General features: G+C 40.0%; 1 protein-coding gene across 1 annotated transcript in view; it reads right to left on the bottom strand.

The window, feature by feature from the left end:
• TMTC2 (transmembrane O-mannosyltransferase targeting cadherins 2) overlaps positions 1-16,953 on the bottom strand; it is a 183,470-nt gene that overhangs the window by 69,363 nt on the left and 97,154 nt on the right. Inside the window, exon 3 of the mRNA XM_028747009.2 lies at positions 11,024-11,852. Within this exon, the coding sequence (XP_028602842.2) occupies positions 11,024-11,852 (829 nt within the window). The remainder of the gene's footprint in view (positions 1-11,023; positions 11,853-16,953) is intronic.

The following is a 16,953-nucleotide window of genomic DNA, read 5'->3' as shown; positions in this document are numbered from 1 at the left end:
CAGGGCCAGGCTCAGGGCGGCTACAACCAAATATAAATTACAATAAAATGTAATGGGGGCAGTAAATTAAAATACGACTTAAAATACAGCTTAAAATACAGTTTAAAATGCAGTCTCATTTTAGTAGTAGCCCATAAATCAAGACCATAAAGGGAGGAAACACCAGGTATTCACCCAAGCCAGCTATCCATGCTGGTCCTACATGGGCGAGCAAAAAAGCCAAGGGAAAATTTATATAGCAAATCCCATATAAGGGGACAGAGCGAGTCCAAGCCGAAGGCCAGGCAGAACAGCTCCATCTTGCAGGTCCTGCGGAAAGATGTCAAATCCTGCAGGGCCCTGGTCTCTTGTGACAGAGCATTCCACCAAGTCGGGGCCAGTGCTGAAAAGGCCCTGGCCCTAGTTGAGACCAATCTAAGCTCCTTGAGGCTCGGGACCTCCAAAGTGTTGTTATTTAGGGACCTTAAGGTCCTCCACGGGGCATACTAGAAGAGATGGTCCCGTAGGCACGAGGGTCCTAGGCCAAAGGTCAAAACCAACACCTTAAACCTGACCCTCTACTCCACCGGGAGCCAGTGCAGTTGGTAAAGCACTTGATGAATGTGATCCTGCGGCAAGGACCCTGTAAGGGGTCCTTTACTTTACTTTGCTTTGCAAAGTAAAATTGCTAAGATGCTAGTATGGGACCACAGAAGTATTTCATATTTCCTTTCATTAGTGCATTTAAATGAAAAAGAAAGACTTCACAACCAAAACTACATGGGAAAGAGTGCTTCCTATGATACCATATACACAATAAAGTTAAACAAACACAACTGCAGCATTATCTAAAATGTTTAAGATTGAAAGAACAGCGCAATTGGCTTCAAATACCTGAAGGGGGATTTGGTCTTCTGTTTCGTGAATGGCAGGCCCTTGTGACAACTGTCAGGCTGTTTTTGAAACTTACATTTTCCACCACTGTTTCCAATACAGCCTGGGAATCTGCTGTTGAAAGAGGGAAATCCCACTGGCCATAAGCAACGCCTTGGGCTTGCCTAAGGTAGCTGTTTGGATCCCAGGCAAAAAGGTGTATGAACAACAATAGATTTCTGTCAACGTACACATCTCAGAGTACTCAAAACACTCAATAAATGTACTTTTGAAATATTTAGATGTGGAGAAAACGTGGAGATAGCCACTTAAATGTCAGTTTCAATCTATTGGAGGAAATGAATCCCCTCCCTCATTTTATCTGAATGGCTTTTCAGAAAATGGGACATGGCAATAACGTCCAAATTAGCACATTATGTTTGGGCAAGAGAATATGTGATGTATTGAAAAATGAACACTTTTTATGTCTCTTTGGAATGAGTAATCTGGCAACGTTGTGAGACCTTATTCATTGCTTTTGCTAAATAGTGGATTGTAATATTTGATTGTAAGTGAGAAACATCAAATCTGGCAGGCCCAGACATGTGAAATAGTAGCTTTCACAATATGTACTCAACAAGTGGCCAAAACTAAATTACAGTCAATGGGTTCCAAATCTAAGTCAAAACGTACAACGAGGATGAGAAGGATAGGGAACCTGTGGCCTTCCAGATGTTGCTCCCATTTTTCATCACCTCTAGACAGCAATGGGAATGGGTCTGGAAACTGGAATCCAACAGCATCTGAAGAGCAATAGGCTCCCCACTCGCTGGATTACAGGAATGGGAGCTATGTGTGTACCTAATACACATTGGAAAACAAACGTTAAAAAAAATGTAACGAGCATTGTTGAATTTTGTTAAGTTGTGGGTGAACATATCAGACAACACAGCGATTCTTCAAACAGCTCTTATTTATTCAGAGGCCAGAACAGAACTGAACTGAAGGATTCAGTCTGCCTGCTTATATAGAGCTCCAGTACAACGTAACTGTAACAATTTTCTAAAACTCCAATCACTGAACGTCACTTTCGATTATAATGCATAACTACAGTATCCCCCTGCTGACCCAGGGTGAGAACTTCAGTACATAACAGATTTCCTCTGTAATGCTCTATATGCTCCTATTTCACAAACACACTTGGGGTTGAGAAATGGAATACTGGGTGGAGTTGAATTACGACTGGGCAGGTACTTGTCCCTGTGTTACAGATGCATTTACCCTAAACAGGGACAAACACAACAAATGCCCAATCTGGATGACTGCCTACAGAAGACACTTCCAAAGGTGCTAGGCTAATTAAACCACAGTATCAGATTCTAAGTTTTCTTCATTTAATAGAAGGAAATGCATAGTAAGCAAGACAAGCTCTAAAACGTTTAGGTCTTGGTGATATATTGTTATTAATGTGTGCTTTAGGGTTAGAATATTGCTGGGTTTTATTCCTTATGTTCTTCCTATATCACTCAGCACTAACGCTATGGTTTCCATAAATTAGCAAGTTTAAAATAATACAAATACCTCTGTGACAAAGCAAATTTCCTCTTTAAAATACTTCCATTTATGAAAACATGCCTCCAGCATTAGAGAACAGTTTTGGCTCTTGTTTCATATTCACTGACCATCTAAAGGCTGGAACAGTTCAATCCTTTCTCTTTAAAATTCTTTGTTTCCATTGTTTGCAGAAGCTGTCTTTACTGCCTTGGCTCCTTTTCAATTCATTTTTGTTCAGAGTGAACACTTAGCTGCAGCATAGTTACTTCAAAATTGACTTCATACATAACCATGAAACACTGTGGTATATTAAAGGAAAACTGACAAAATTGATTTCAGAACAAATGTCAGTAGACCTAGTTCAGAGGTCACGGTGAAATCGTGAGCTTCAAGCTTATGGATCCTTTCCTTCTCATGCAAACTCTGTTCTCTCCTCTATCTCTTTTCTAGTGTGAGCAAATCACAGTTTTCCAAACTGTCCAAACTGGGCAAACAATGATTTTGCAGAAACAACAATTTGTTTCCAATCCAAACTTGGAAACTCAACTCAAACCATAGTTTCCAATTATGATTTGAAAGCAAAGCATACACTCCTTTTATGTCTCCCACCACCACCTCCAGCACAAAATGGTTTGTGCACCAAGTCTGGACCAGGCTTTTGTCCAAATTCTGAAGATAATCATGGCATTTACCCTATGGCCTGATTGCCGCATTACAATGGTTAGGAGGGCACTTCCACTGCCATTGTTTCTTGGTTACAACCAACTCTAGCCAACCCATGTTTAAAAACCAAAATGGTTTATTTATTTATTAAAATTTATATAACTGATTGATTTCAAAAGATTATCAGCAAAAAATTATAAACAGTTAAAAGGAACTACTTGAAACATTCAAAAACTAGGCAAAATCAGTGCTAAGTTCAAAAACAGATTAAAACACACACCAACATTCTACATATCTGATAACACTGATGTTAAAAAAGAAGAAGTAAAGGACCCCTGACAGTTAAGTCCAGTCGCAGACAACTCTGGGGTTGCAGCACTCATCTCACTTTACAGGCTGAGGGAGCCAGCGTTTGTCCGCAGACAATTTTTCCAGGTCATGTGGCCAGCATGACTAAGCCGTTTCTGGCGAAACCAGAGCAGCACACGGAAATGCCATTTACCTTCCTGTCGGAGTGGTACTTATTTATCTACTTGCTCTTTTTGGGGTGCTTTCAAACTGCTAGGTTGGCAGGAGCTGGGACTGAGCAATGGGAGCTCACCCCATCACAGGGATTCGAACCATCAACCTTCTGATCGGCAAGCCCAAGAGGCACAGTGGTTTAGACCACAGTGCCATCCGCGTCCCCTAACACTGATGTTACTTTACCCTGAATCTCTTAATGACATTTCCCAGTGACTTCATATATGCAGCACTGGGGAAAAGATGGAACCCTGTGGCTACCTATTATACAGATATCTACTAAGGGTACCAGCCAAAATCAGCAACCAGAAGCACTAAATGCAATAGCCAGTGGAACAGCTTATTCTATCACTGGGGCAGAGACTGTTCAATATAAAGGGGCTCTCAGCTGAACAGTTTTGATGAGCACCATTCACCTATAAGTTTTAGAAGATTAGAAAGAAATCCAATATGACCACTAAATCTCATCTTTTTTGTTTGTTATTAAACTTTTATGGGCACCAAATTCCTAGACCATGACAGATTAGGTTTGGTGTTATACATCATCCTGCGCCACCTTTCCTAATCCTCACCACCTTTTCCTCACCACCTTTTCATAGCATGCTATAAATTACAGTGTCAAAACATAAATAAAGATGTACAACACATATCAACTAGGTTCAGTTGCGCTGCAACATCCACTACTTTCATTAGGGCTTGTGTCAATTCCCCTGAAACCAGCAGCTAAAGCATCTCTTTTCTCACGTCTGAAGCTCCTCAAAACAAAAAAACAGTCTAATATTGTAGATACTAGTTTTCAAGGTGAATCACATCAGTTGCTTCTGTTCTCTGTCAAAAGTACTTGAAAACCTCTTATCTTCCCTTGAGCACTTGACTGATATTAATAATCATCAACACTTCTGTGACGCACTGAAGAAGTACCTGCACTTCGCAAAGTAATTTTCAATAAATCACCATGGGGAGGTGCCTCAAAAGGCAGGATGTCATTGTGTGAGCCTGAATTCACTGCCTTCAAGTTGCAAAATCTCCTGGGGTGGGGTGAGGGAATCAGTGCAGAGCCGAATCATCATTTCAAATTTGCATATCACAGTGAACTGTTAATCCCACAGCATATTCAAGTACATATTAGGCATTTGTGTTGCTCTGGCCTTCTGGAATGTACTGTTCAGCATTCTGAGTTCTACTACCATCAAGTGTAGAAAACATTTTTTAAAAACCTAGTTGAAAGCATCATTATTTCTGGGTGCTCAGGAAACAAAGCCCTTGGAATATCTTGTGCCCTGCAAAGCAAAAGGTATAAAACTGTATACACTTTTCTGAAATACACTTTAATTTTATCTGCGTCTGGAATTTTATGTAATATGAGAAATCTGTCAGCATCTCTTAGATTAATTCTGTTACTGCAAGCCAAGGTTTTAACTCGCCAAAATAAATGCTCTTATAACTCATTTCTTAATAAATAAATGTTTTCTACAAGCTCAAGTTCCAAAATTAATCTGTTTTATGCATTCATTTTACATACAAGCAAATATCTGCAATTGCTCATGCTAGCTCAAGTCTGACAACCAATATTTCTTATAACGTCCATAAGGTATACTTTTTTGCATTAGCAATGTCATGAATATAGTTTGTTCAATGTCACTGTTCAATTTATTTCAAGAATTTAGGAATCACTACCAATGGGAGTTGGTATACACTAGTCAATTGTTCCACAAGTCTGAAATTCATTTTAGTAATACGAAAATAGATTTTACAAGAACTTTTGACAATGTGGTTATAACAGCTTTCTTCAATCAAATGCAGCTTATATGGTTGACACCAAAATGTATTGCTATGATCCCTATGATTTCTTCCTAGATTCATTGGTTCATATATGATATGCACAAAAGGACATGAAGGTACAAAATGTATTTCAAAATCTGAGAGGCATTTGAGAGCACCCTGGCCAAAGAGACCAGAATGTGTTTATTTAATTGGAACCAATGGCCTGATCCTACAACTTACTACACTAGGAAAAAAGCAATTAGAATATATCATTATAACATCACAGCATAAGCTGTGCACGGGTCTTGCTGTGCAAATGACAGCTGATGTATGTATGCAAATAAAAATGGTTTTCCCAGGAGAAGCAAGGGGAGCCTGGCCAAGTGTTTAGAATTTGCTTTCCTATAGGATGTAAGATATCCGTCTGAAATAAGACAAACAATGAAATTTAGAGGTATGTACAGCCAATACTGTCCACAATCCTATATTAATTTATGCCAATTGTCTGAACTTAAGTTCTTAAGATCAACTGCAAACCATTGTTCAAACATTCAAAAGAAAGTTGCAGCCAGATTGGTGGAGTATAAACAATACTATTACTATTACTAATAATTTTACTTAAGGAAGAGTTCACCTTAATTAACCACAGCCACTCTTCTCCTAATCCTACTAAAAACAAAAACAAAGAAAGCCACTGTTAAATGGTGTGACTCAACTAATTTGGAGTTATTTAAATATAACATTAACCAACCCCCCCAAACCCTGAGTATATCAGAAAAGCAAATGGGCAGACATGCAGAGGTGATCTTCCCAATCTTTACTCTGCAGCTTCCGCTCAGTTAATGACTGGCAGATTCCCTGCCAACTTGGGGTCAAACAGACTGGCCTTTGCATATGAGAATTTTAGGCAGTGGCACAACATTCCTTTCAGCTGGTACTCTTGGGTATCCTTTCCTTCCCCGAAAGTGAGCAAAACTGTGTGTTATGCATTTTGGAGTAGCTCATTTTCACTTTGCTCACGAACTACATAAATATGAAATGGCGCTCTACCTGCCCTGTCGATCGGAAGGGCTATATTCCTATTTTATTTCTCTTTCTCAAGTAATCCTGAACCTAACAGTATTCTGCAGAACTTCTCCAATTGTTCTCAGAGCTCACTTTCAAAAAAAGTCTTCAGTTTATTTAACCTTTTTAAGGAGAACTCCTAGAAAATTAAGTTCCAAAAATAGCGTCTGTTGATAGCTCAGTCAGTAAAGCATGAGACTCTTAGCCTAAGGTTCATGGTTCGAGCCCCATGTTCAGCAAAATATTCCTGCACTGCCTGGACTTGGAGTAGATGTTCCTCAGGGTCCCTTCCAATCCTACAGTTCTATGATTCTATGAATAATCTCACCCCATATCTGCCAAATCAATCACTTCCAATTCAAATCAAATCTGCAGTTTCCATTTTATTAGGAGGTCCATTTTATAAGATGTGAGCAAACAACTTTTGGTAAGGCAGCACCTGAACTTCAGTACTTCCTCCTGTTGCCATCTCTCCTGTTTTCTTCAGTGCCTTCCTTTTTCAACAAGCCTTTTAAAGCGAAGATTTTTATCCCAGTCCCTATGGGAGGCAAAATTGTTTTTCTATTGGTTTTCATAAGAACACGAGAAGAGCCTGCTGGATCAGACCTAGTCCACCATCCTGCTCTCACAGTAGACAACCAGATGCCTGTGGAAAACCTGCAAGCAGGACCTGAGCCCAAAGGAACTCTCCCCTCTTGTGGTTTCCAGCAACTGGTATCAAAAACATTGCTGCCCCCAACTGGAAAGGCACAGCATCGCTATCATGGATAGCTGCCACTCATAGCCTTTCATTGTTAAATTGGTTTGGGGGGTTTCATGACAAGCGATTCATAAAATGAGATGAAGTTGAATAAATGAAGAATTCTCTAAGCCAGCGGTTCTCATCCTGTGGGTCCCCAGATGTTGTTGGACTACAACTCCCATCATCCCTGAGCTCCTGCCTTGCTAGCTAGGGGTGATGGGAGTTGTAGTTCAACAACATCTGAGGACCCACAGGTTGAGAAAGGCTGCTCTAAGCTTTGTTCAGGCATCCCTACATATGAGAATGGGAACACGGTCATTAGCCCCAGCTAGTGCTCCCGAGGGCCGGCCCTCCCCACTTCTCATTTTCTGGGGCTGAGTTTCTGCAGCTAGTTGGCTGATCTAATCATGTAGGTAACCTTGCACATTCAGGGGTGCCTCGTCTGCTGCACGTCAGCCTGAACGGACCGAGGGCTACAGGGGTGGGCCATTGGGAAAGCAAAAGAGAGAATGGCGAGAGGGGAAGCATTCCTATCTTATCCATCTTTATCGCAAGCTCTCTGTCTCACTTAGGAAAGCAGGCTAGAGGCATGTGTGTCATATTTGTACCTTACAAAGAGTAGCTCTTTTAGTCTCACCTTTCCGGTAACTATCAATAAGCGTAAAAAAAAAAATGGCAGCAGAGAAAAAGACTTGTCCTCATGACCACAAAGATAACCTAGTTGTTGGCTAAAGTGGTATATTTCCTTCATTTCAGATCTCGGCATTCCTACAAAGTTCGGATCTCTCCCTCATGTCCCATTTAAACCCCACCCCTTCAGATAAATAAATATATAAATGCAGGCCCAAATATATTCCTATGTCAAGGAGATAAAGAACTACCTACGGTAACTTTTAGAAGACATCTGAAGGCAGCCCAGTATTGGGAAGTTTCTTTTAATGTTTGATATTTTACTATGTTTTATATATGCTGTAAGCTGCCCAGGGGTATGGGCGGGGTATACATAATAATAAAATTATTATTAATTTTTATTTAGAATCCTGAAATTCCAGTATTAAAGAAGTGCTACTGAGAATAAGGTTAATTAATACTGGAATGTCTGAATTACATAAAAAATCATATCGTGTTAACTAGGAGAAGTTTATGTTGGTTATCTGATGTTGGAGTTCACTTAGTGAGAACCTTAAGAATTCAGGTTACTCTCTGCACTTAGTATTGCAGGTCTCATCTGCACTATACATTTAAAGCAGCATCATACCACTTTAAACAGTGGTGGAATCCCCCAAAGAATCCTGGGAAACAGGAGTGGTAATACAGAAAAACATCTGGAAGACAGCATAGATAAATTGTTAGTGCCATTTCACTTAAGAGTCATTGCTAGTTGTGCATTACTTGTCGACAAATTATTTACTGGCTTGATTTCTCTGTTTGATTGAGTGGAGAACAAGCATTGCATTTATCTATGATTACATATATATCCCATCTTTTCTTCAAGAAGTATCAATTGCTAGGCTGGGCAGCTAGTATGGGAAGATATTTTTGTTAAATCTTTTGTTTTTTTCTTAAGGAAAAACAAGCGATATCTACCTACCCTCTAGGGCCCAGAAAATATAAATCTGATACTACTATTAAAGGAACGGAAATGCCAACCTGTTTACTCTCCCATCTTCTCAAAACTGATTCATTCATCAAGGGTTCTGTCCAGCACATATATGTACATTATGCATGAGCAAGCAAACAGCTTGATGCACAAAATGATGCAAAAACTATGTTTGTTCTCCTTTCTTTTTTGCTTCTGAAGGAATATCTGAAGTAGAAACTTAACAATTTCTCCAGAAACAAAATGCATTCACATAAGATGCAGGGACAGCTCAGGCATTTCACTTCATGAGAAAAATGTACATATCTGCATAACAGCCAAAACTGTTCAGAATTGAGTGCTACATTCACAATAGTCTGAAATCCCTTATGGACATAAAAAACATACTGTTGTGTTGCTGTGTCTATATACAACAGCAGGAACTATATTCTTCCATGTACATCATATAAGATATTTGCTGTTTCCACTGCTATAATAATGGAACCACAGGAAGTAGATATGAAGAAGTGTGTCTAGGAATGTGACAGAGCTGAAGAGAAGAGAACTTTTCCAAGTTTTGGTAGCCTCTATGAACATCACTGAATCTGATCTGTCTCATATTTTGCTATGTAACTGTAGTTTCAGGAGTGCCAGATAATTTCATGATGCTATCAAATGTGATGAGTAATGTTGCCAGAAAACTAATACAGAGGTCTGAAGTTCTTCTAAAGGGGATAAACTTTCTAAACATTATGGGTTGAACCCAAAGGTTCCAACAGAATGCCTCTTCCCATCAAAGGAAGGCAACCTTTGCTTCACATCCATTTGTTTCTGAAATACTGGACTGGACTGTTATTTACAACAGGATAATAACACTATGCACCTCAGCACCCATTTCCCCACCCTTAGTCTGCATTTTTAAGCTGCAATTTATAAAACTTTATTGCTAAATGTAGCTTGCTTCGCTACAAATAGCAATCAGCAGATCCAAGTCCTGGAGTATGCTTGAAAATAATACTGTTTCTTACATACAAGCCATTTTGAATTTGCTTAAATCTAACCTAAATTTCCCAGGTGCACTGCTGCGGCCACACACCATGTGAAACAAAGACAGGCTGTTCATTCAGATATGCAGCTATTAACAGGTTAGATTTTCCTAACATTTCAAATACCTGGAAAATGCAACAGAGAGATGCTTCATCAGGGGAGCTGAGAATAAATCACACTGTTTATGTAACAATACTGATGTTTCATTGTAAATGTCAAAAGGACAGTATGACTAATATTAAATATCTATGTTGGCTGTCTTTTTCAAGTTTCAAGTTTGGCCATAATCAAAGGAAAACAAGAAAAGGGAGGAAAGTTGATCTGATTGGCATGTTTTAGACACCCCAGTAATTACCAAACTTTTCTTCACTTGTGGAAATAGATTCAAATATCTGAATCAAAGACAAAGTTAAAACATGTTCATACAGGCAGAGGGTTACATGGGGGTTATGTTCCAAGGAACCATGTGCCTCAGTGAAATCGCATATAATCAAAACCCATTGAAAATGCCTGCAAACACCCTGTTCCGCCCCCGTTCTGCCCCACCCCACCCTTTTAGTGATGTTTCAGTGATTTCTTTTTGATGTTTCCGGGTCACTTCCAGGTTCGGTGCAATGCACATATACACGACCGTGCGCATATTTTAAGTGCGTAAACTGGGGGCCTGTCTGTATTGCTTATTAAGTAGCAATTCATTATAGCATAGTTTGTTAGATATGTGAAATGTTTGTAAAACATTTTTGTGGTTGTTTTTACTGCATGCTAAAATGATTCCTCTTAATATGGAATCAAAACAAATCTATATTCTATATGACTGTACTATTTGTATGGTATACTACTATACACTAGTGCATGGGTAGGCAAACTAAGGCCTGGGGGCCGGATCCGGCCCAATCGCCTTCTAAATCCAGTCAGCGGAAGGTCCAAGAAACAGCGTGTTTTTACATGAGTAGAATGTGTCATTTTATTTAAAATGCATCTCTGGGTTATTTGTGGGGCACAGGAATTCGTTCATTTTCCCCCCAAAATATAGTCTGGCTCCCCACAAGGTCTGAGGGACAGTGGACCAGCCCCATGCTGAAAAAGTTTGCTGACCCCTGCGACTTGTGTATTTAAACTGTTCATAAATGCACATGTAGGATCCATATCCTAAGTGTTCAATCCAGAAAGAGAAAATAGAATTATAGACAGTGGATTTTTTTTTTAACATAACAAAACAAAATAGAGAACATTACCTTTAGCTGGATTTACTTTTATCCCTGACTTATACAGCATCTCTTCATTCTGCCAGTCCCCATTCCTGACAAAAGTCTTGAGTCCATAGAAAAATATTAATGCAGCTGTGGCAAAAAAAATCAAGTTCTTCAGAAAGCGCTTTTGGGCTTTGATGTAGAGGGACCTGGTGCCCACAGTGATCAGCAGGCAGAAGCCCATACTAGGTATATACAAGACACGCTCTGCTATCACAAAGCCTACATAGAAAAAAAAGTTTGTGGCCGGAATAAAGGGCACAATTAATAAGGACAGAGACAGAACTACAATATTCTCAGTTGAGGGGAGTTGCGGTCTCTGCGGCAAGTGTTTGTTAATGCCGTTTTCTTCTTTAGATACAAAGCTGGGCTTCAACTCCAAGCTTTTATACTCCATTTCTGATAGGCAGTTATGGCCATTGGTGTTCTGCTTGCCATTTGTTACGTTTTTCCCATTGCATTCTCTCTCTTTGCTGGAGCTTTTCAAACCGGTGTAAGCAAGGAGGAGAAGTCCAGCATAAAAGGCCACTGTGTGTAGGTTCCTCCAGTCACTGACTGTTTTGAGAAGAGGCACAGCATCCATGGACCAATCAAAGCTAAGAGTGTCCGGGCACAGCAATAGCCAAAGATTTTTGGTTGGCAGGTAAAAAAAGGTCAAGGTTCGTGTTAGAAAACTCTCCGAGTCAGCTGCTGGGTTGTCAGAGTTGGAAAAGCTGGGAGGTTTGTTCCCCATCCAATAAAAGCGAAGACCTAGTAGCAAAGCTCCCCAGAAGATCAATAAACCAATGCTCAAAAGAAGGGGTAAATTCTTCCGCTGAAAGGGAAAAAAGAACAATAAATAAAATTACATTCATATTTTGGTTTTGGGGATTCTGAAGTTGCTTCTGTGAGCTTTTAAAAACCTTACCTAAAGAAACTATACAGTCCTACAAGCTTTTCCAGTACAATCTATTATGTCTAAATGCTTTTATAGAATTGCTTGTCCATCACTAAGGTTTGTTGTAAACCAGAAGCTACACTGTTATAAAAATAGAAATACTGTCTTATCTTGCAAATTTTCCACCTTTTGTGTGTGTGCGTGTGCCACTTGCATGATTTGATTCTGCATGTGAGCATCTGGCATGTGCATGAAATGGTCATGTGATTTCATCACACTTTGCTTAATCTGCTTTTTGCCTTACACAAAGAAGCTACCAGAATTTCAATTGCACAAGGAGCAATCTAAACTCACACTTGTAATAATACAGTTGCAATCAGCATACTGAAAATCTGTCGCTCCTTTCCCATTCATTAACTCCAGTCTCTGCTTTAGCCTGGACATCAAATACACTTTTTTTCAAAGGACACGTAAAATTGTTTCACTCCAGAATCCTCCCCATAGTGCGCGCGCTCTCTCTCTCTCTTCCATTTCTTTTTCCCTCCAGGGACGATCTGGAGCTCCATTCAAAATAGCAATTTCAGCTATACTGAGCTGCTATGCGGGGTCCAAAGGTCAAAGACATGAGCAAACTAGCTACAACAAGTGCACTTTAAAGCATGCCTTTAGTTTACTTATGGTAGGCAGTAATAGCTTGACATTTGCTTGAACTGCTCATCATATTCATGCTGTATATCTTGGTCAATTATTTGGTTTCTGCGTGTGGTTTTTCTGGCTTCTGAAATTGCAGAAATTGCTTTAGCATCCCTCTCCCCCCCCCCCAATCATCCTCGGTGCTTACATATAGCTTAGGTGTTCACTGAGCTTTCCATAGTTTTAGATTGGAAGCCTTCCTAATAATCTCCAGCATGCCAACCATAACACAAGATAATGTTATGAGCCACAAAGTATGCATAAATACACCATGCTTAAGAATGTCTGCTTCTCTCCCAAGATTCTTAAATGAAGACTGTGAAAGAGAAAACTTTGACCATCAGCATATTTTAGAATATGCTGCTACAGTATATCTTGTGGAATCAATACAGAGTACAATTAGCAAAATTAACAAGGAACCGCAACTCAAAAGATGCGTTGGTAACCCTGGTGCCAGCACTAGCAAAGGTTACACGTGCATCTGTGATTGACCATTTTATGCAATACTGAAACTTGGAATATCACATTTTCCAGCATACTGTAGAACTGTAGCAAAACTAGAGAGAAGCAGTTTCAAGTCCAACATTGTAAGCGTGAAGGTGGCAGGAAGCATGTGACAAAGTTGCCTTCCCTAACAACAGGGCATATGTTGCTTGACAAAAGCTCTTCTAAAAGTCAGGAAAGTGCAGAAAGTTGTGAGTTTGGGGAGCGGGGGCAGAGAATTCTGAACATACTAAGGAGCTATTGGAACCAATACAAGTAATAATAATAATCATTTTATTATTTATATGCCGCCCATCTGACTGGGCTGCCCTAGCCACTCTGGGAGGCTCCCAACAAAATGTAATAAAACATAAACCATTTAAAAACTTCCCAATACTGTGCTGCATTCAGATGTCTTCTAAAAGTCATATAGTTATTTATCTGTTTTACATTTGATGGGAGGGCAATCCACAGGGCAGGTTCCCTGTAACTTCACTTCTTGCAGTGGGGGAACTGCCAGAAGGCCCCCATAGCTGGGTCTCAGTGTCTGGGCTGGGCGATGGGGGTGGAGATGCTCCTTCAGCTATACAGGGCTTGGTTCTGAGGATCCAGGTGTATACACAAAAACTGGAAAGCCTGGAACCCCTGGAACCAGACCCCACAAGGTGGAGGGTGCCTTACCTGGCTTTGGGAAGGAGTCCTAGAACCCTCTCACCTACTTCCCAAAGTTCTGCAAGCACTTGCCCAGCTTTGGGAAGGAGGCGTAAGGGCTCTAGAACCCTGCCAAAATTAATGGGCATTGCCATTCAAATAAATAACAACAACAACAACAACAATAACACAACAACAACAATAATAATAATTTATTATTTGTACCCCGCCCATCTGGCTGGGCTTTCCCAGCCACTCTAAGCTGCTTCCAACAAAGATTAAGAATACATTAAAATGTCACACATTAAAAACTCCCTTGATGTCTTCTAAATGATGTTTATCTGTGCCAAGTCATGTGGTTGATTATGTGGGGCAGGGCTTACTCCCCCCCCCCCCACCCCTCAATTTTTTTAAATTTAAGTTGGCACCCTTGACTAATGCTTAGGTTGAATCCCTTTATTATATGCTTTTCCCTGATGCTTCACAATATAGGATTGTAGATTTGTGGGACTGTTTCCAGCCACATGGACCGAGGAAGCAAATTTCATCCACTTCTGTCAAAAAGAATGGAAGTCATAGCCTTAAAAAAACAATTTCCAATGGTGATTTCAGGGTGGAGATGGGAGAAAGAATGATGCAGACTCAGGAAGACACTGATCTCAATCAAGACAGCCTTCACATCAAAACAAGCTGCTTTATGAAGTGTCAAACCTAATATTGTGGGCAGTGCGTATCTCAAACCATTTCCAAACACAACCTACAAACACATCACCACTCTTAGTAGCTCATAACATGGTGCTTTGTAATAAATTTCAGTGAGGGTAGGATAATGATTGGAGTGGAAAAGCCAAAAGAGTTGTTTATCCAGACATTAATTTAGGGAACAGCTCTATAAACAGTACTTTTATTTTCGGTATCTACAGCCCTTGCTTTTTAGGCTATAAATTTAGAAGAGCCCAGCAGGAGGCAGAGTTCTTTATAATACTTGGCAACAAGGATTTGGATTACTGTACTCCCGAGTCCTAATCCAGCCCATCTGCCATATGCTTTGGCACCCTCATAAATCCTCTAACCCTTCATCAGCTATAATTTTCCTCTGGGAAAGAAAACGAATGTGCACAGGGTTTTTCTTCCAAAGATCTGATTAAAAGCACAGCGATCATGTGTGGCATTTCAATCAGTGAATCGTCTTGCACATTCACCAAACCCAACCAATCCATATATTGCATGATGCAATACTTTTGCTCAGATTCTGACTGCACACCTCTACCATAAATACTGCTGAATTAAATTCCGCAGCAGATTATCCCACACTGTAGCCCTTGTCAATGTGAAGTCCTCATTTATCCAGTGACATATGGTGTTTCCAGAAGGCAAGCATTATTTCCCTCTGCCCTTTCCTTATCCTTTTAGGAACAAACATCAAAGAAGCACACTCTGAAGATCTGAAAGCATGGCATGCAGCAAGAAAAGGTTCAACAACACACAAGACTATTCTCACATTACAAAGAGGTGTATATGCCGGCATTTATAAATAAATATAACCTTCCACACATCTCAAAAGAACATAAATGCCTTCAACCAATATAAATTGGGCTGCATTACACAAATGTTCAGAATTTTTTGTTTGCACAGACTATAGAAGGTAAGCCACTTCCTGAAGAGCTGGGTCACTTGGACTTTATTAAAGTGGTTCAGAGTACCCACAGTGGTTTTTTATAGCTTCTAAAGCTCTCAGCAACCTCAGCTTCATGCATCTAAAGGTGACTGCATACAATATCCACTTGACATCTTGTGGTGGAGAGAGCCATGGACATCAAGGATCATTCTCCATTTGTTATCCATACTAAAGAGGTATTCGAAAATGTATTCTTCAGCAACGTGTCAACATTTTTATCATATAAATTCTAAGGGGTCTTCATATATTACTACTGTGTACACAAAAAAAGTATAAATCAAAAGGGTGTTGAAGATACCCTAGATATTTGTTTTTGTTTTTAGATTTATAACTGCACCCTAACAATGCTTAGGGCTGAGAAGCAATCTGCAGGTGCCAATAAAATTATACAAAATTAAACTTAAAATATTTAAAAAGCCATCAGATCACAGTTTTAGTAACACGCCTATACATTTCCAGCATAAATAGAGCAGCTGGAGAAAGAGGAGAGGATTGGGGGGGGGACTGTGAGTGCACAAGGGTGTTTCCCATCCTTTGGACCCCCTGGGAAACTCAACAACTTGCTGTACCTGGAACGATGTGTGGAGAGTACAGCTGAATAGGACACAGCCTTGGGCATTCTGAGGAAGCGCCATCCACCTTGTGCCTGCCCATAAAAAGCAAGTCTAGATAGCTCAGTCAGTAAAGCATGGGTGATGTCTGCTGAACTCTTCTTTTTTGTGGATGAGCTGAGTTTGTTTGGAGGCTGAGAGTGGGGGGTAGTCCAAAAGAGAATGAACTGATATTGATTTACATATGTATAAAAGTAACTTTGTATTAATGTAACATTTTTATATGTTACTGTGTATTTTTGTAATGTTTTGTTTAAGTTGTCTGTTGTTGCTTCTATTTTGTACAGTGCTTAGAATTTATTAAAAAAATAATCAATCAAGAAAAACAGGGTCTCTGGAAGATACCACGCGCTCACAACAAGTTCACACAAAAGCATTATATATCTATGTGCCCTGGACAAACAGCGTAGGCAAACAGAGACACATTGCAAGCTGTACTTCCATAAAAGTAGAAATAATGAGTCTCCAAGCCAAAATGTAGCTAGTTTTTAGGAACGGTGAGAGATGTTATTACATGGGCTGCTTTTTGAAGGCACTAGGATATCAGCACAGCTATATTTTGTTTGATGGATATGTTGCTTTGTTCAGTAGGTTTTTAAACGTGCTAAACCACCTAGTGCCTTTCAGATGTGCTCCAGTGGTTCTCAACCTTGGGTCTCCAGATGTTTTTGACCTACAACTCCCTTGATCCCTAGCTCACAGGACCAGTGGTCAGGGATGATGGGAGTTGTAGGCCAAAAACATCTGGGGACCCAAGGTTGAGAAAGGCTACAAGCTTCCATAATTCCTGACCATTTGCCATGCTGGCTGGGGCTTAAGGGAATTTGAATCCAATAACTTCTGGAGGGTACAAGATTGGGGGAAGGCTATGTTAAGCATCCGATGGCATGTAACAGATGATGTTGTATGCTGGGGTCATACC

This window comes from Podarcis muralis, chromosome 10, assembly GCF_964188315.1.
Source record: "Podarcis muralis chromosome 10, rPodMur119.hap1.1, whole genome shotgun sequence".
In the NCBI taxonomy this organism is placed as follows: Eukaryota; Metazoa; Chordata; class Lepidosauria; order Squamata; family Lacertidae; genus Podarcis; species Podarcis muralis.
The sequence above is the reverse complement of the archived record's forward strand: the minus strand, read 5'-3'. Positions and strand labels throughout refer to the sequence as shown.